The sequence below is a fragment of the Microcaecilia unicolor genome, chromosome 5 (genome assembly GCF_901765095.1).
Source record: "Microcaecilia unicolor chromosome 5, aMicUni1.1, whole genome shotgun sequence".
NCBI classification, from domain to species: Eukaryota; Metazoa; Chordata; class Amphibia; order Gymnophiona; family Siphonopidae; genus Microcaecilia; species Microcaecilia unicolor.
The window spans coordinates 217199748-217216083 of NC_044035.1; the positions used below are offsets into that span (position 1 = coordinate 217199748).

Genomic DNA, 16336 nt, shown 5'->3' on the forward strand with positions numbered 1-16336 from the left:
TCCTTTTTGGTCCTTATTCCCTGATGTACCACCACTTCCTGAAAAGGCCTACGACGCAGCATGCGAGTATCTCTCGGTCAAGTATGTTTCTTGCAAAAACGTTACGTCCCACTTCAGCCTGCCCAACTCCTTAAATACTCTACTGCGCTTCCCCTGATTATTTAGCCCGTTTACATTCCATGTACCCACCAATAAGGTCTCTCCCCTACCCCACAGGTGATCCCTGCCTTCCCCCTGCTCCAAACCCACTCTCCTCTGCTCTAGCATATCCCCACCCCTCCTTTTCCCTTTAGCTGATCTCTCTAACAGTAAATCAGCCATCCCACGAGGAATCAACTCACTCACCCAGGACTTTAACCTCTCAAAAGCTAATCCCTAACCCTCCCATCACCCCACATTCATCCACATCCACTGCATTTATTCATCCCATACCCTTCTACCCAACCTCCCTCGATCCCTCCACCCCCAAACTTGCATAATTTTAATTCCCTCACCCAAAATCCTTCCAGTTCCATCTCACACCTCACCAGCTTTCAACATATTCCCATACTCCCCAGGGTACCCTGCCCTCCCTCCCTTCTCCCCTACAGATCCCCTATACATAGCACCCTCTAAATAATTCCTTATCTGCATAATGTTCTCAATGAATTAATCAATCTTCCACTAGTCTGCATAAGTCTGTGTTCCTTCAGGAAGCGTGCTTGTCAGAATTCTTCCCCTGATCCACCACCCTTTGCCATGCTGAATCCGCTCTGGGTTCCTTGGCGGTCTCCAGTAACTCCTTCTGAATTGGAACATCTCTACACCCCAAAGATCGCAATATTAACCATGCTTCATCCAGGGTCTTTATGCGATTTACCGTCCACCGTTAGCCACATCCCAAATGGGAATAGCCACCTGTACCAGATCTCCTTTGACCTCATAAATATCATGGCTTCTCAAAAGGATAGACGCTTTTGCAAAGTAGTCCATGCCAGATCTTGAAACACTCCAATCTTACAGTTTTTCCAAAGAATCTCTTTTTGCTGCCTCGCTTTAGACAATATCTTCTCCTTCATGGGGAAGTCAGCAAAACACACTACAATGTCCCTCAGGTTAGATTCTCGCTGCGGGCCAGCCACTCTGTGCGCTCTCTGAATGCGGAGGTCTGGTAGTTGACCGCTTCCTCAGAATTCAAAATGAACCCACACAACTCATGAATCACTGGTTCACAGTTGCTAAATATATCCAAGTCAGGGATTCCTTTGAATCGCAAATTGTTTCGGCGCAATCTATTCTCCAGGTCTTCCACCTGCTGCCTGAGGTGTTGTAATTCCCGCGTGTCAGCATTCACCACTTTATGCATTTTCTCCATATCCTGCTTAAGAGACTCCATTTCCTCCTCCACCTCACCGACACACGTTCCCAAGTCGCAAATTTCAGCCCTAATTTCTCTCAGGGCAGTTTATATTTCCTTTCGGACCCCCGCCAGATCGGCCTTCAAGTCTTGAAACCAAGCCACTACTTCCAATTTTGCAATCTCGCCAGCCTCGAGTCCCTCCTCAGCGTGCTCCCCGGCCGCAGACGGATTCGCCGCCATCTTTGCTTCACTCTGCTGTGGCCCCACCAAAGCCGTCGGCGTTTTCTTACTTTGATCCGTCGAAAAACGGAATCACTCCAGTCCCTTCTTTGGCGGCATACCTCAGGGACCTTTCCCCTTTGATGCACTCTTTGGGATGCTGCTCAAGTCTGTGGGATTTGCTCGCTCTAAACAATGCCCCGACGGAGCTCCGCATTCAAGCTGCCATCCCAGTCCGTGACATCACTTCCTCTCCCGGACTCCCAAATCTTAACATTTAGGTCATCCCTAGAGATGGTCATCCTTAGACTTGGTCATCCTTAGACTTGGTCATTTCTGATTTTCGGCCATAATGGAAACTAAGGACGCCCATCTCAGAAATGACCAAATGCAAGCCCTTTGGTCGTGGGAGGAGCCAGCATTCGTAGTGCACTGGTCCCCCTGACATGCCAGGACACCAACTGGGCACCCTAGGGGGCACTGCAGTGGACTTCAGAAAAAGCTCCCAGGTACATAGCTCCCTTACCTTGTGTGCTGAGCCCCACAAAACCCACTCCCCACAACTGTACACCACTACCATAGCCCTTATGGGTGAAGGGGGCACCTACATGTGGGTACAGTGGGTTTCTGGTGGGTTTTGAAGGGCTCACATTTACCACCACAAATTTAACAGGTGGTGGGGTCCGCCTGCCTGAAGTGCACTGCACCCACTAAAACTGCTCCAGGGACCTGCATACTGCTGTCATGGAGCTGGGTATGATATTAGAGGTTGGCAAAAAATATATATGTATATTTTTTTAATCATTTATTTATAATTTTTCATTTTACAAGGGTCACTTGCAAACAGTAATACAGAGATGACTGCACATTAATAAAAGATAAGAAAACAATCCCAACTAAATATATGGATTATATACAATCTTTCTCTTTCTTAGACTACAAAGTGAAGAAAAATAGGGAGAGTGAGATAAGACAAGGAGATTAATTAAACAGTAAACAGAAAAAAAGAAAACATGGTATTAACCTGATTATCCCCAGATATTACTCATCTAATTCATTATTCCACATTGATCATCTGGTTGGCTTCTTCAAGACCAAATACGATGTATAGTCAATTCATTTCATTGAGAACATACTTATTGTCCAGATTATTCTCTCTCTTTTAAAAACCAGAAATTATTTAACAATACATATACTTAAGTCTCTAATTCAAATCCCACTGATTAAAGCAATCCCAGTTTTCACAGGCTTCACTCCTTTCGAAGTAATAATTAAGGAAATATTTCTGAGGAGAACTTTAGGCGTCATACCTGGAACTCTGGGAAAAACAGTAATCTCGACATTAATCATCCACAATAACATCCACCTTATCATTCAAAGTTTCTGGTCCATTATCATTTTCAGGATCATAACCACTTCTAGCTTGGGTAGAACTTCATTTACTATATCAATTTTTCACTCTCAAAGGGTTCAGTCAAATTGTCCATGTAAGTCTCCAATAAGATTATATCTGAAACAAAGTTATTTACTACCGCCGTCAGGTCCTGAAGCGCCTTCCAGATGGCATTCAATGTAACCTCCACAGAAGCCAAAAACTCCAAGGTGATTTCTCTTCAGGTGTTTAGGAGTGGTTCCGCCGATTCGGGTTCTGCTGTAAACGTCCTCCGTTTCAGCATATGCCTCTAACTCACTCCTTCACTCCTTTGGACATGGTGGTTGAATAATTCGGGAGCGATGGAGTTGTTTTTCCAGGTCCAAGAGCGTCGACGCTCCTTCGCCGGCGCTAATCAAAGGACTCACCAACCCTTTCATCTGTGGGCAGTTTGACACGCAGTGGTCCCACACTTGCTGCTCAGGGGACAAAACGCTGGCCATCAGCGGCTGACCGCTGGTTGTTCCCTTCCTCTCAGTTAAGGAAAGTGCAATTGCAGAGAGGGAATTTACATAAAGAAGACAAAACTTCAGAGGGCAGCTGGGCCGCTGGGCCGCTGGGCATACGAACTTCAGGTCACCATCTTACCACTCTCCCAGTTTGGGACACTCTTTGTCTGGTTTCTCCTCAGAGACCTGTCTGATATGGGTAACCCTTCAGCATAGCCCTCTGAGTCATTGAAACACAGAAGCCCCTCCACCACTCCACCCAGTGATCACTAACCCCCGCCCACCCTCAAAAAAATATCTTTCAAAATATTTTTTGCCAGCCTCAGATGTCATACTCAGGTCCATGACAGCAGTATGCAGGTCCCTGGAGCAGTTTTAGTGGGTGCACTTCAGGCAGGCGGACCCAGGCCCATACCCACCCCCCCACCTGTTACATTTGTGGAGGAAACAGCCCTCCAACACCCACCAGAAACCCATTGTACCCACATCTAGGTGCCCCCCTTCACCTGTAAGGGCTATGATAGTGGTGTACAGTTGTGGGTAGTGGGCTTTAGGGGGGGGGGGGTTGGGTGGCTCAGCACACAAGGTAAGGGAGCTATGTACCTGGGAGCAATTTCTGAAGTCCACTGCAGTGCCCCCTAGGGTGCCCGGTTGGTGTCCTGGCACGTCAGGGGGACCTGTACATTAGAAATGCTGGCTCCTCCCACAACCAAAGGGCTTTCATTTGGTTGTTTCTGAGATGGACATCCTTGGTTTCCATTATCGCCGAAAATCAGAAATGACCAAGTCTAGGGATGACCAACTCTAAGGACGACCAAAATGTCAAGATTTGGATGTCCCTGACCGTATTATCGAAACGAAAGATGGACGTCCATCTTGTTTCGAGCCCCTGCATCGGGATGTTTTGCGAGGACGTCCTCATCAAAACTTAGACATCCCTTTTGATTATGCCCCTCTTGGTCTCTCTATCCATATAACTCCCTTGGCACATCTCTATTTGAAATGAGCTCAATTGACCTTATCTTCCCAGTGGTATCAAGCCAGAGGGCACCTGTGGGATGTAATATCTGTCATGGTTTCTCTCAAGGAATTTCTATTCTGGTGGATGGTTTAGTCCAATTTGGCCAAAAGGGATTTCCTTCCAAATTCCTCCAGTTCAAAAGACTTTGCCAACAGATGCATTCAACCTGAGATGGGGAGTGCGTATAGATGAATTCCACACTCAAGGTCTGTGGTCTGCTCCTGGAGGTATGTGTAGTCTGGAGCATTATAAAGGCTTTCAGAGATTGGTTGACAAATCAGATTATTCTAATTCAAACAGAAAATCAGGTTGCAGTGTACTACATCAACAAGCAGGGAGGCATGGGATCGTAACTAATGTTAGGAAGCAGTTAGGATGTGGAAATGGGCCATATTCCAGGGAATGATGCTTAGAGCCACTATGCTGGTGAGGAAAGAACTGTCTGGCAGACAGGCTGTCAGGTCCTGCAACCACACAAGTAGTCTCTGGACATGGGCATAGCCGAGAAGATCTTTCAAGAGCGGGGCACCCCCCTTGTATCACCTCAAGAAAGTCCCTCAGTTATGCTCCAGACTACAATCACATGGCAGACTATCCTCAGATGCCTTTCTGCTCCACTAGGGAAAGGGTCTTCTGTACACGTATCCTCCTACACCTCTCATAGTGAAAACTATACTGAAACTCTTAGGCCCAAGGAAGCTTTTTTCTGATCATGTCCCATTGGCCAAAATATACCTGGTTCCCACTTCTTCTTCGAGCTTGCCTCTGTAGACCTTTGGAGATTGAAGTGTTTCCCAACTCTCATCACCCAGGAGAGAGGGGGTCTGTACTGCATCCTGATCTCCAGTTCCCTACCTCTCCTGGCTTGGTTGTTGAGAGGGTAGTAGTAGATTTCTTGCTGGAGAGTGTCTTTCGGGTTCTGCTGGCTTCTAGAAGAGATTCCGTTTGAAGATCCTAAGTGGAAGAGGTTTTAAGTGATAGTGGAGGGCAAGGTCCTATCTTTTCCTGTTCTGTACAAAAAAAAAATCACACATCTTTCAGAGTCAAATCTGGAAACCAGCTCCATTAGGGTTCACCATAATGCAATTGGCAGCTACCATCAATGGGTAGAAGGAAAACCCATCTCTGCTTTATATGGGGCTTGCTTCGATTGATTAAGTCCCCTGCAGTGTCATGGGATCTCAAGTCATGTTAACCAAGCTAATGAAAGCTCCTTTTGAGCTGCTGAAGTACCTGATCTTGTAAGGTCCTATTTTTGATGGTGGTCACTTCAGCCCACAGGGTCATTGACATCATCGCACCGAGGAAGTTAGTGTTTTAAAGTATTTTTGTTTTGTATATCTCTTACTTGGTTTTTCACTGTTTTTTAGCAATTTGCATTGGAAGCAGTTTATGATGTTTTAACGACTTATACTGCTTCCCCGATTCTTGGTGCCACTTTTTACATGGGTCCATTTGTATTATTTAAATCTTTATATGGCGTTTTTAGCATGTTTCTAGTGATTCACTTATCTTTTTATTTGTTGATATTTTGATCTGTATTTATTTATGCACCTTTTGGTATATTATTTATTTTTTGTGACTAAAGGACCTTTGACCTTTTAGTCGGGTGATATATACAGGCATTCCTGATAGCAGAATTGCTGTCAGAGTTACTACTTCTTGTATGCTTTGTGAAATCTACCATCTTTTGGAGCGAGCTAGTAAGAAGTTTGTTCGGATGATTCATTATAGTTATATGAGCTGTAATTTTGGAGCCTGTTTTTAAGCTATGTATTTATTGTTTATTTTTTGTATTTATTTTATAGCTGTGGTCAAGTTGGTGAGGTGATTTTAAGCACCACTTAGGTAGGGGTCCTTTTATTACCTTTTTTTTTTTTTTTAATCATTTTTTAAATTTATACATCTAATCATTGTGTTTTTTGATATATAGTATAATTAATGAGTTTTTATTTATTTTGATAAAATTAACTCTTATGTACATGTTTAGGTATTTTTATTTATGTTTTTATGTCCAATTATTGATTTATCCTTCATTTATTTTTTTACTTAAAATATTTTGTTAGCGTTATTTAGCCCCGACGCAGCCCTTGGGTGGACAAAACGTGAGGAGTGTCAGGCTTGTTTTATTTTAGACTTCAGAGAGAATAAATATTTGAAGAAAATACTCCTGATTTTGATCTGCTTCTTTTTACCGCCAGATTTCAATCTTAACCATTCAATCGATATATCAACATTTTTTCCAAAACCTCATACCGAACATATTTTCCAAAACCTCATACCGAAAAAGGTGAAAGTGCATTCACACACTGGTCTGCAAGAGAGCCTTCGCTTTTTATCTGGAGTGGGACTGTAGCCCATAGACAGTCTACCCAGCTTTTTGTTTCTTTTGGCCCAAATAGGATGGGAGCTGCTATCGGTAAACACACTCTTTCAAATTGGCTAGTGGACTGCATTTCCTTTACTTATGCCCAGGCCAGGCTGACTCTTGAGGATCATATCATAGCTCATAATATCAGAGCCATGGCTACATTAGTAGCTTAGCGGAGTTTAAAAAAGGTTTGGACGGCTTTCTAAAGGAAAAGTCCATAGACTGTTATTAAATGGACTTGGGGAAAATCCACTATTTCTGGGGATAAGCAGTATAAAATGTTTTGTACATTTTTGGGATCTTGCCGGGTATTTGTGACTTGGATTGGCCACTGTTGGAAACAGGATGCTGGGCTCGATGGACCTTTTGTCTTTCCCAGTATGGCAATACTTATGTACTTATGAGATCAGTCTCCATAGAGGAAACTTGCAGAGCTGCAATATAGTCTTCAGTCCACACATTTACATCTCATTTCTGTTTAGAACAAGAGTCCCAACACAACAGTTGGTTTGGTCAGTCAGTCTTTCTAAATCTATTTGGAGTCTAGAATCCAGCTCCCCCCACCCCGGCCCATTCCTTTCTGTTCCAGGCTGCCAGAAAAAGAGAGGGAAAGGAAAAACAATTTTTAATGAGTCATAAATTTATCTGGTTCCTCTTGTCCTGTTGTGGGCCTTGTTATACCTATTTTTTTTTGTATAAGGGAGCCTGGTACTAGGGATTCCCACATGTAAGAATATTATCATTCTGCTTGACCTCATAGAAGACTGTTACTGACCTGAAGCAGATGTTTTCTGAGGACAGCAGGATGAATATTCTTACATATCTATATAATAGACTGACAAAATCCCACATGATGGCAGGCTAGAAGACTTGTGCTTGAATGATGCACCACTTCCAAAAGCTTTGAGAATGTAGGTTGGGCAGAAAGGGTTGAGGTCACCCACATGCAAGAATATTCATCCTACTTGTCCTCGGAGAACACATACTACAGATAAGTACCTTTGTTTTCCAAGTTTCCAATTTTTTTCATTATTTGATATACTGCACCATCAGTAAAGGAAATTAGGGACGCAAAAAACTGGGCAACACAATAATAATGGATGATTTCAATTACCCCGATATTGACTGGGTAAATGTAACATCGGGACACACTAGGGAGGTAAAATTCCTTGATGAAATCAAGGACAGCTTTATGGAGCAGCTGGTACAGGAGCCGACGAGAGAAGGAAAAATCTAGACCTAGTCCTTAGTGGAGCGCATGATCTGGTGCGGGAGGTGATGGTGCTGGGGCCGGTTGATAACAGTGATCATAATATGATCGGATTTGATATTAGCTTTGAAGTAAGTATACATAATAAATCAAATACATTAGCGTTTAACTTTCAAAAAGGAGATTATGATAAAATGAGAAGAACGGTGAAAAAAAACTTAGAGGAGCGGCTGTGAGGGTCAAAAATTTACATCAGGTGTGGATGCTGTTCAAAAACTGGAAGCCCAGGCCAAATATATTCCGCGTATTAATAAAGGAGGACGGAAGACCAAACGACAGCCAGCATGGTTAAAATGTGAGGTGAAGGAAGCTATTAGAGCTAAAAGAAAATCCTTCAGAAAATGGAAGAAGGTACTGACTGAAAATAATAAGAAACAACATAAGAAATGTCAAGTCAAATGCAAAGCGCTGATAAGGAAGGCTAAGAGGGACTTTGAAAAAAAGATTGCGTTGGAGGCAAAAACACACAGTAAAAGTTTTTTTAGGTATATTAAATTCAGGAAGCTGGCAAAAGAATCGGTTGGACCGCTAGATGACCGAGGAGTAAAAGGGGCGATCAGGGAAGACAAAACCGTAGCAGAGAGATTAAATTAATTCTTTGCTTCGGTCTTCACCGAGGAAGATTTGGGTGGGATACCGATGCCGGAAATGGTATTCGAAGCTGACGAGTCGGAGAAACAATGAATTCTCTGTAAACGTGGAGGATGTAATGGGGCAGTTCTACAAACTGAAGAGTAGCAAATCTCCTGGACCGGATGGTATTCATCCCAGAGTACTGATAGAACTGAAAAATGAGCTTGCAGAGCTATTGTTAGTAATATGTAATTTCTCTTTAAATCAATGTAACGCCGATTTTTTAAAAAGGTTCTAGAGGAGATCCGGGAAATTATAGACCGGTGAGTCTGACATTGGTGCCAGGCAAAATGGTAGAGATTATTATAAAGAACAAACTTACATGGATTATTGAGACAAAGTCAACATGGATTTAGTGAAGGGAAATCTTGCCTCACCAATCTACTACATTTCTTTGAATGGGTGAACAAGGTGAGCCGGTTGATATTGTGTATCTGGATTTTCAGAAGGCGTTTGACAAAGTACCTCATGAAACACTCCAGAGGAAATTGGAGAGTCATGGGATAGGAGGTAGTGTTCTATTGTGGATTAAAAACTGGTTAAAAGATAGAAAACAGAGAGTAAGGTTAAATGGTCAGTATTCTCAATGGAGAAGGGTAGTTAGTGGGGTTCCCCAGGGATCTGTGCTGGGACTGCTGCTTTTTAACATATTTATAAATGACCTAGAGATGGGAGTAACTAGTGAGGTAATTAAATTTGCTGATGACACAAAGTTTATTCAAAGTCGTTAAATCGGAGGAGGATTGTGAAAAATTACAAGAGGACCTTATGAGACTGGGAGACTAGGTGTCTAAATGGCAGATGATGTTTAATGTGAGCAAGTGCAAAATGATGCATGTGGGAAAGAGGAACCTGAATTATAGCTACGTCATGCAAGGTTCCACGTTAGGAGTCACAGACCAAGAAAGGGATCTAGGTGTCGTCATTGATGATACTTTGAAACCTTCTGCTTAGTGTGCTGCTACGGCTAAGAAAGCAAATATAATGTTAGGTATTATTAAGAAAGAAATGGAAAACAAAAATGAGGATGTTATAATGCCTTTGTATCGCTCCATGGTGCAACCGCACCTTGAGTATTATGTTCAATTCTGGTTGCAAAAAAGTCCTCTCACAATGAGTGTTCAGGAAGACACTCATTGTGAGAGGACTTTTTTGGATCCACTGTGTGTTTTGCCTTTCATTGGTTTTCCTGTGGAGAGTTCACCTTCTGTGGGTGTTTGCAATTCTGGTTGCCGCATCTCAAAAAAGATATAGTGGAATTAGAAAAGGTGCAGAGAAGGGCGATGAAAATGATAAAGAGGATGGGACGACTTCCCTATGAGGAAAGGCTAAAGCAGCTAGGGCTCTACAGCTTGGAGAAAAGGCGACTGAGAGGAGATATGATAGAGGTCTATAAAATAATGAGTGGAGTTGGGGGGGGGGGTGTCAAAATGGCGGTCACGACTCTTGAGTGATCTGGTTGCGTTTAGCTGGTCTCTGTGTTTCCTCAAATTATTCAATAAGAAATAATGCCACATACCAAGAGAAAAGGTTTGGTAAGAACTCAACCGTCGATGAGCCTTATGTCTTCACCGGTACAGCTAACAATAGACCGTTTCACAGCGAGTCGAGCACCGGAAGTTGGCGTGGTAATCCCTGCAGGGGAAGCCGATGGAGGAGCATCGATGCCCCAAGGGCTTGAAACATCTTTGTCCCCGCCAGAAATCAACCCTCCACCGCGACCAGCTTTTGAGAAAGGTGAGCTGGAGGAGCTGGAAAAACCGGAATGCGGCAATTACGACTCCTCGTTGGGCGGTAGCACGCCTCGAGACGCTGAGACAACCAGCTTGGAACAGAAGGTTCCCCAGATGGTGACGCTAGAATTGATTTGGGAAGCGATTCAAGAACTGACGACGGCTTCAAGGAAGACAGCTTCAGAAACTGCTGCAATAGTGAGTAAACTTGATTCCCTAGCTACAGCGTTTGAACAATTGAAAAGTGACTCGACATCTCAAATTTCTCAGGTTCAGACGGACTTTACAAATCTGAAATCAATGACAACAGCAGTGATTAAAGATAATATAATAATAAATCGCAAAATTGATCAGATTGAAAATTACAATAGGAGACTGAATCTGAGAATACTGAACTTTCCGGTTGTTTCAGGAATTTCTGTCTTTGAACTTTTTAAGAAATACCTCACAGAAATACTTCATTATTCATCTTCCCTGTTGCCTCCAATTAATAAGATTTACAATTTACCAAATTCGATAAAATCTGTGGAAGATAAGAAAAATGTAGTTCTTCATACACAAGAACAAGAGAGAGAATCCTTGGATATTTCAGCAATATTAGAACAGTCACTATCGGATATAAAGACCCGAAGTTCAGTCTTAGTCTCATTTGTCTTTGAACAAGACTTGAATTCTTTGGTGAAATTGTACTTTAAAAATGGTTTGACTTTTTTCTGTGGGGCTAGGATATGGATATATCCTGATGTGACTAAGACGACTCAGGATAGACGAAAATTATTTCTAGCTTTAAGGGAAGAGACTAAAGCTATAGGAGCAAAGTTTATGTTGGTATATCCCTGCAAATGTATTGTTTACTACATGAATAACAAATATGTCTTCCTTGAGGCTGATCAGCTCAAATGTTTTTGGATCAGAAAAGTTTAACCAAATAAATTCTATCGCAAGTTGATTTAAGATAAATAATGTGCTAATCGGCCAGGCCATATTTCCTGTAATAAATGCTTCTTTTTGTTCTCCTATTATTTTTAGCCCCCTACTGTAATTGTGGTCTGATGCTGAGCTATATTTACTTTATGTAATACCTGTAGTATTGTTGAAATCTGTTTATATTTTATTTCTTTACTTGGTTAAATATTTTGTTTGGAAAACATTAGCTCGATATTGCTGGAATCAAGTGTATAGCTTGTAAATGTTTAAATTCAATAAAAAAAAATAATAATAATGAGTGGAGTTGGAACGGGTAGATGTGAAGCATCTGTTTACACTATCCAAAAATACTAGGACTAGGGGGCATGTGATGAAGCTACAATGTAGTAAATTTAAAACGAATTGGTTGCCAGAGAATGTGGTAAAGGTGGTTAGCTTAGCGGAGTTTAATAAATGTTTGGACAGCTTCCTAAAGGAAGAGTCCATAGACCATTATTAAATGAACTTGGGGAAAATCCACTATTTCTGGAATAAGCAATATAAAATGTTTTGTACTTTTTTGGGATCTTGCCAGGTACATGTGACCTGTATTGGCCACTGTTGGAAACAGGATGCTGGGCTTGATGGACCTTTGGTCTTTCCTAGTATGGTAATACTTATGTACTTATGTAGGCAGTTTGCATTTACAAATAATCACAGAAAAGGAAAGGACGTTAAAATTTACTAGTACAGAAATCCTGTCCCCACTGCATGCCAAAGTCCCCTGTCTGTACCCTACTGTCAAGAACAGTTTTGTTTTAAATTTTTGATATCATGGTTCTATGTGTAAAGAAATCAGGGCAGGATTAAGGCATAGGGATTCCCGCGGGGACAGAGGCTGTTCCTGCAGGGTTCCCGCGGGGATGGAGGCAGTTCCTGCGGGGTTCCCATGGAAGTGTAAGCTGCACCTGCACCAGCCTCTCATCTTCCGAGTACCAAGTTCTTTGAGTGCGGTCTCCTCTTCCTCCTCCTCTTCTTCTTCCTTGCTTTAACAGCACAAATGTGGAAAGTCTTCCATTAAGGAGGTGGTAGAGACACAAATGATGACGGAATTCAAAAAGGCATGGGATGAACACAGAGGACTTCTAATTAGAAAATGGAAGTTATAAAAAACCTAACCTTAAATGGCTACATGTGTGTGGATGTGTCAAGCGATGCTTAGATGACGACTCTAGCTGTGATGAACTAGGGCTGATACCGGGCAGACTTGTATGGTCTGTGTCTCATACATGACAATCTGGTTTAGGACGGGCTGGAAAGGGCTTAGACAGCAACTTCAGTGCCTGGAACATAAGGACCGTACTGGACAGATTTTTACAGTCTGTGTCCCACAAATGAGAAGACGAATAGACTGGAGTGGGCTTCAATGGCAACTCCAGCAGTTGGAACTTAAGGATAGGGCCAGATAGACTTCTATGGTCTATGTTCCAGAAACACGAAAGAGAGACCATAATCAAGTATATAATATCACACTCATTGATTTAATCATGAATTGATAATGAGTGTGACTATTGGGCAGACTGGATGGACCATTCAGATCTTTATTTGCTGTCACTTCCTATGTTACAATTAATCCCCCCCTCCGAAGGGACACCACCTTGCTGAAACGGAGGATGTTTACGCAGAACCCGAATCGGCGGAACCACTCCTAAACACCTCAAGAGAAATCACCTTGGAGTTTTTGGCTTCTGTGGAGGTTACATTGAATGCCATCTGGAAGGCGCTTCGGGACCTGACGGCGGTAGTAAATAACTTTGTTTCAGATATAATCTTATTGGAGAGTTACATGGACAATTTGACTGAACCCTTTGAGAGTGAAAAATTTATATAATAAATGAAGTTCTACACAAGCTAGAAGTGGTTATGATCCTGAAAATGATAATGGACCAGAAACTTTGAATGATAAGGTGGATGTTATTGTGGATGATTAATGTCGAGATTATTGTTTTTCCCAGAGTTCCTGGTATGACTTCTAAAGTTTTCCTCAGAAATATTTCTTTAATTATTACTTCTAAAGGAGTGAAGCCTGTGAAAACTGGGATTGCTTTAATCAGTGGGATTTGAATTAGAGACTTAAGTATATGTATTGTTAAATAATTTCTGTTTTTTTAAAAGAGAGAGAATGTAATCAGATGTATTATTTCTAACAAAAATCCGGACAATAAGTATGTTCTCAATGAAATGAATTGACTATACACCGTATTTGGTCTTGAAGAAGCCAACCAGATGATCAATGTGGAATAATGAATTAGATGAGTAATATCTAGGGATAATCAGGTTAATACCATGTTTTCTTTTTTCTGTTTACTGTTTAATTGATCTCCTTGTCTTATCTCACTCTCCCTATTTTTCTTCACTTTGTAGTCTAAGAAAGAGAAAGATTGTATATAATCCATATATCTAGTTGGGATTGTTTTCTTCTTATCTTGTATTAATGTGCAGTCATCTCTGTATTACTGTTTGCAAGTGAGCCTTGTAAAATGAAAAATTATAAATAAATGATTTAAAATAAACAATCCTCTTTGCTCCCGGGCTGATGCCCAGACCTCAGATGACACAGGCATGAGCATCGGATGTCACCTGACCTACTGGTGCGTGCATGTGGTGCCCTCTCAGCCAGTAAATCAGAGACAAATCCTATATGTGCACACCAGAGTGTTCCAAGTTTCAACTTCCATTTCTTCCTTGCCTACAGTGCTGTGGATCAAATCCAGAGACAGACTGAGGGAGCTGACTGGAATTTTCTTTTATGTACCATTAAATTCTTACGGGGATGGATGGGGATGGGTTAAATTCTTGCGGGGACGGGTTGGGATGAGTTAAATTTTTGCGGGGATGGGTGGGGGCAGGCAAGATTCCAGCAGGGGCGGGTGGGGATGGGTAAGATTTTTGTCCCCGTGCAACTCTCTAAGGGAGACAAACAGCAATCTTTGTCTCTTGACAGCCTGTTCCCCGCCCTCCCCCCTTTTTTTTCCTGGTAATCCTTCCCTTTTTCTGCCTGACTTTCCATATTCTCCCTTCTCTCTCGCTAAGTGACAATGTTTGTCTTTCAGTTTGTGCTGCATTTCTCCAGTATTGGCGGCCAAAGTACTGCCTGGGATAGAAGTTACAGTGGGCCATGAAGAAGATAAAGATGGGAAATGGCCATATGCAGGAACAGCACAGGCTGTGAAGGCCCTGGGAGCAAAGCACTGTATAAAAGATGTCCACATATCCTTTGCACTGTTTTTAAAGCTTCACAAGGAACATTTCTCTTCTGTTTTCTATGTCTTCAGGCTGTGTAATTATGTTTAGTGCCAAATGGGCGATTGGCAATCCAATCCATTCTCTACTCGGCCTGATGTAGAAAACTTCCCACACAGTTATTGCAGGGTTAACAGTTTTACTGTGGGATAGCAAAGTAGAAAGGATTTCAACATGGGTGTTAACTTGCATGGAAACTCTTACCACACACTGCTTTGAAATGAATGCAAATGTGGATTTGTTATTCTGCAGCATTCAAAACAAAAAAAGGTTTTTGATGCACAGCTACTGCGGAAAACTTTTTGGCAGGGCTAGGGCATCATAGAAGGGTTGATTGAGAGGAGTGAGTGTCTGCTGGCACGTACTCACTGTCCCCACCCTAACCTGATGCCTTGCATTGGCCCCACTTGTGGTCTAGTGGCCCCCTTCCCTGATGGCCCAGCCCATCCTGCCCACAGTTCAAAACATTTCCACGGTAATCTAGTGGCCTCTCTTCTACCCACATTTCAAACATTTTTTGTGGTAGTCTAGTGGCCCCCTCCCTCTCCCCCTTTCCCTGACTAAAAACAATTAAAGCCCTGGAGTTTAGTAGCATTGTCCCACACTTTGACCCCTCCCCCAGGCCCATATGAACTCACCTGCCGTACCTTAAAAATACACCGTGTGCTGCTATTCTTCAAGATAGCAATGCCAGAGACAGGAGTGAGTAGACATAATTTCTGCCTTCCGTTTTAAGGTATGGCAGGGGAGCTCAGGCAAGCCTGGGGGAAGGGTACTACTAGACAATCTTTCTGATAAGGTAGGATTAGTGTGGGTCATATCCCCTGGCAAACACAAGGTTGGTATTTGAAAGGGAAGCATAGAGAGAGTCACTATATAAGATGGCGATAGTGTGTGTAGTAAGAGAGCATGAAAAGGGCTACTGAGGAGACCAGATCATTCTGTAGCAGGAGGGTATTTTGAATGTGTCAGGAGAGGACAGAAGAAGGAAGATAAACGGAAAGCCTCTGGAAAGAGGTGGACTCAGTGAGTGACAGGAAGGCATAAGGAAAAGTTGTATGGCAGCAATCTCTTCTAAATGTGAGCAGTTACTGTGGTTTTTTTATACCTTGACTGTTGCCCACGATGTTCATGTGGACCTGAACAACAGGGTAGTGACCACCCCAGCTTTCATGTGCGAAACAGAATTGCATCACATTTTCGATGGCATTGGAATCATGGTAAAACGAGTCCTGAAGCTGACAGGAAAATAAGGAACCTGTGAGCATCTGGGGCTGAAAGATGCAATTATTACCAGTCTGATTTCAAGTTTCACATTTATTTTGATATACTGCCTATCCAATAATATGTACATGGTTTACAAATCTGTCAAATAAAACCAGATTAATCCATAAGCATAGACAATGATTCAAACATAAAAACTGTAATCCATAAAATATCAGCACATGTACAATTCAGATGACATGAGAATGTTGTCATTGTAGGAGCTAAGAGAACTAGGCTAGAATATCTAGATGAGGAAAGGACAAAGGATAAGCAAGGAAAAATGGAACCTAATATTGTTCTTCAGTCATCCGTTCCAGCCAGCCTCAGCCTAATATAGCCATGAAACACTGCAGGATCAAGATGGTAATCCATGTCTAAAGATGAAAGATATAAA

General features: G+C 42.2%; 1 protein-coding gene across 1 annotated transcript in view; it reads left to right on the forward strand.

Annotated features, from left to right (window-relative positions):
* GATD3A (glutamine amidotransferase like class 1 domain containing 3A) overlaps positions 1-16070 on the forward strand; it is a 95786-nt gene extending 79716 nt beyond the window's left edge. Inside the window, exons 6-7 of the mRNA XM_030203769.1 lie at positions 14487-14643; positions 15801-16070. Coding sequence (XP_030059629.1) covers positions 14487-14643; positions 15801-15929 — 286 coding nt within the window. The 3' untranslated portion in view covers positions 15930-16070. The remainder of the gene's footprint in view (positions 1-14486; positions 14644-15800) is intronic.
* The last annotated feature ends 266 nt before the right edge of the window (positions 16071-16336 follow it).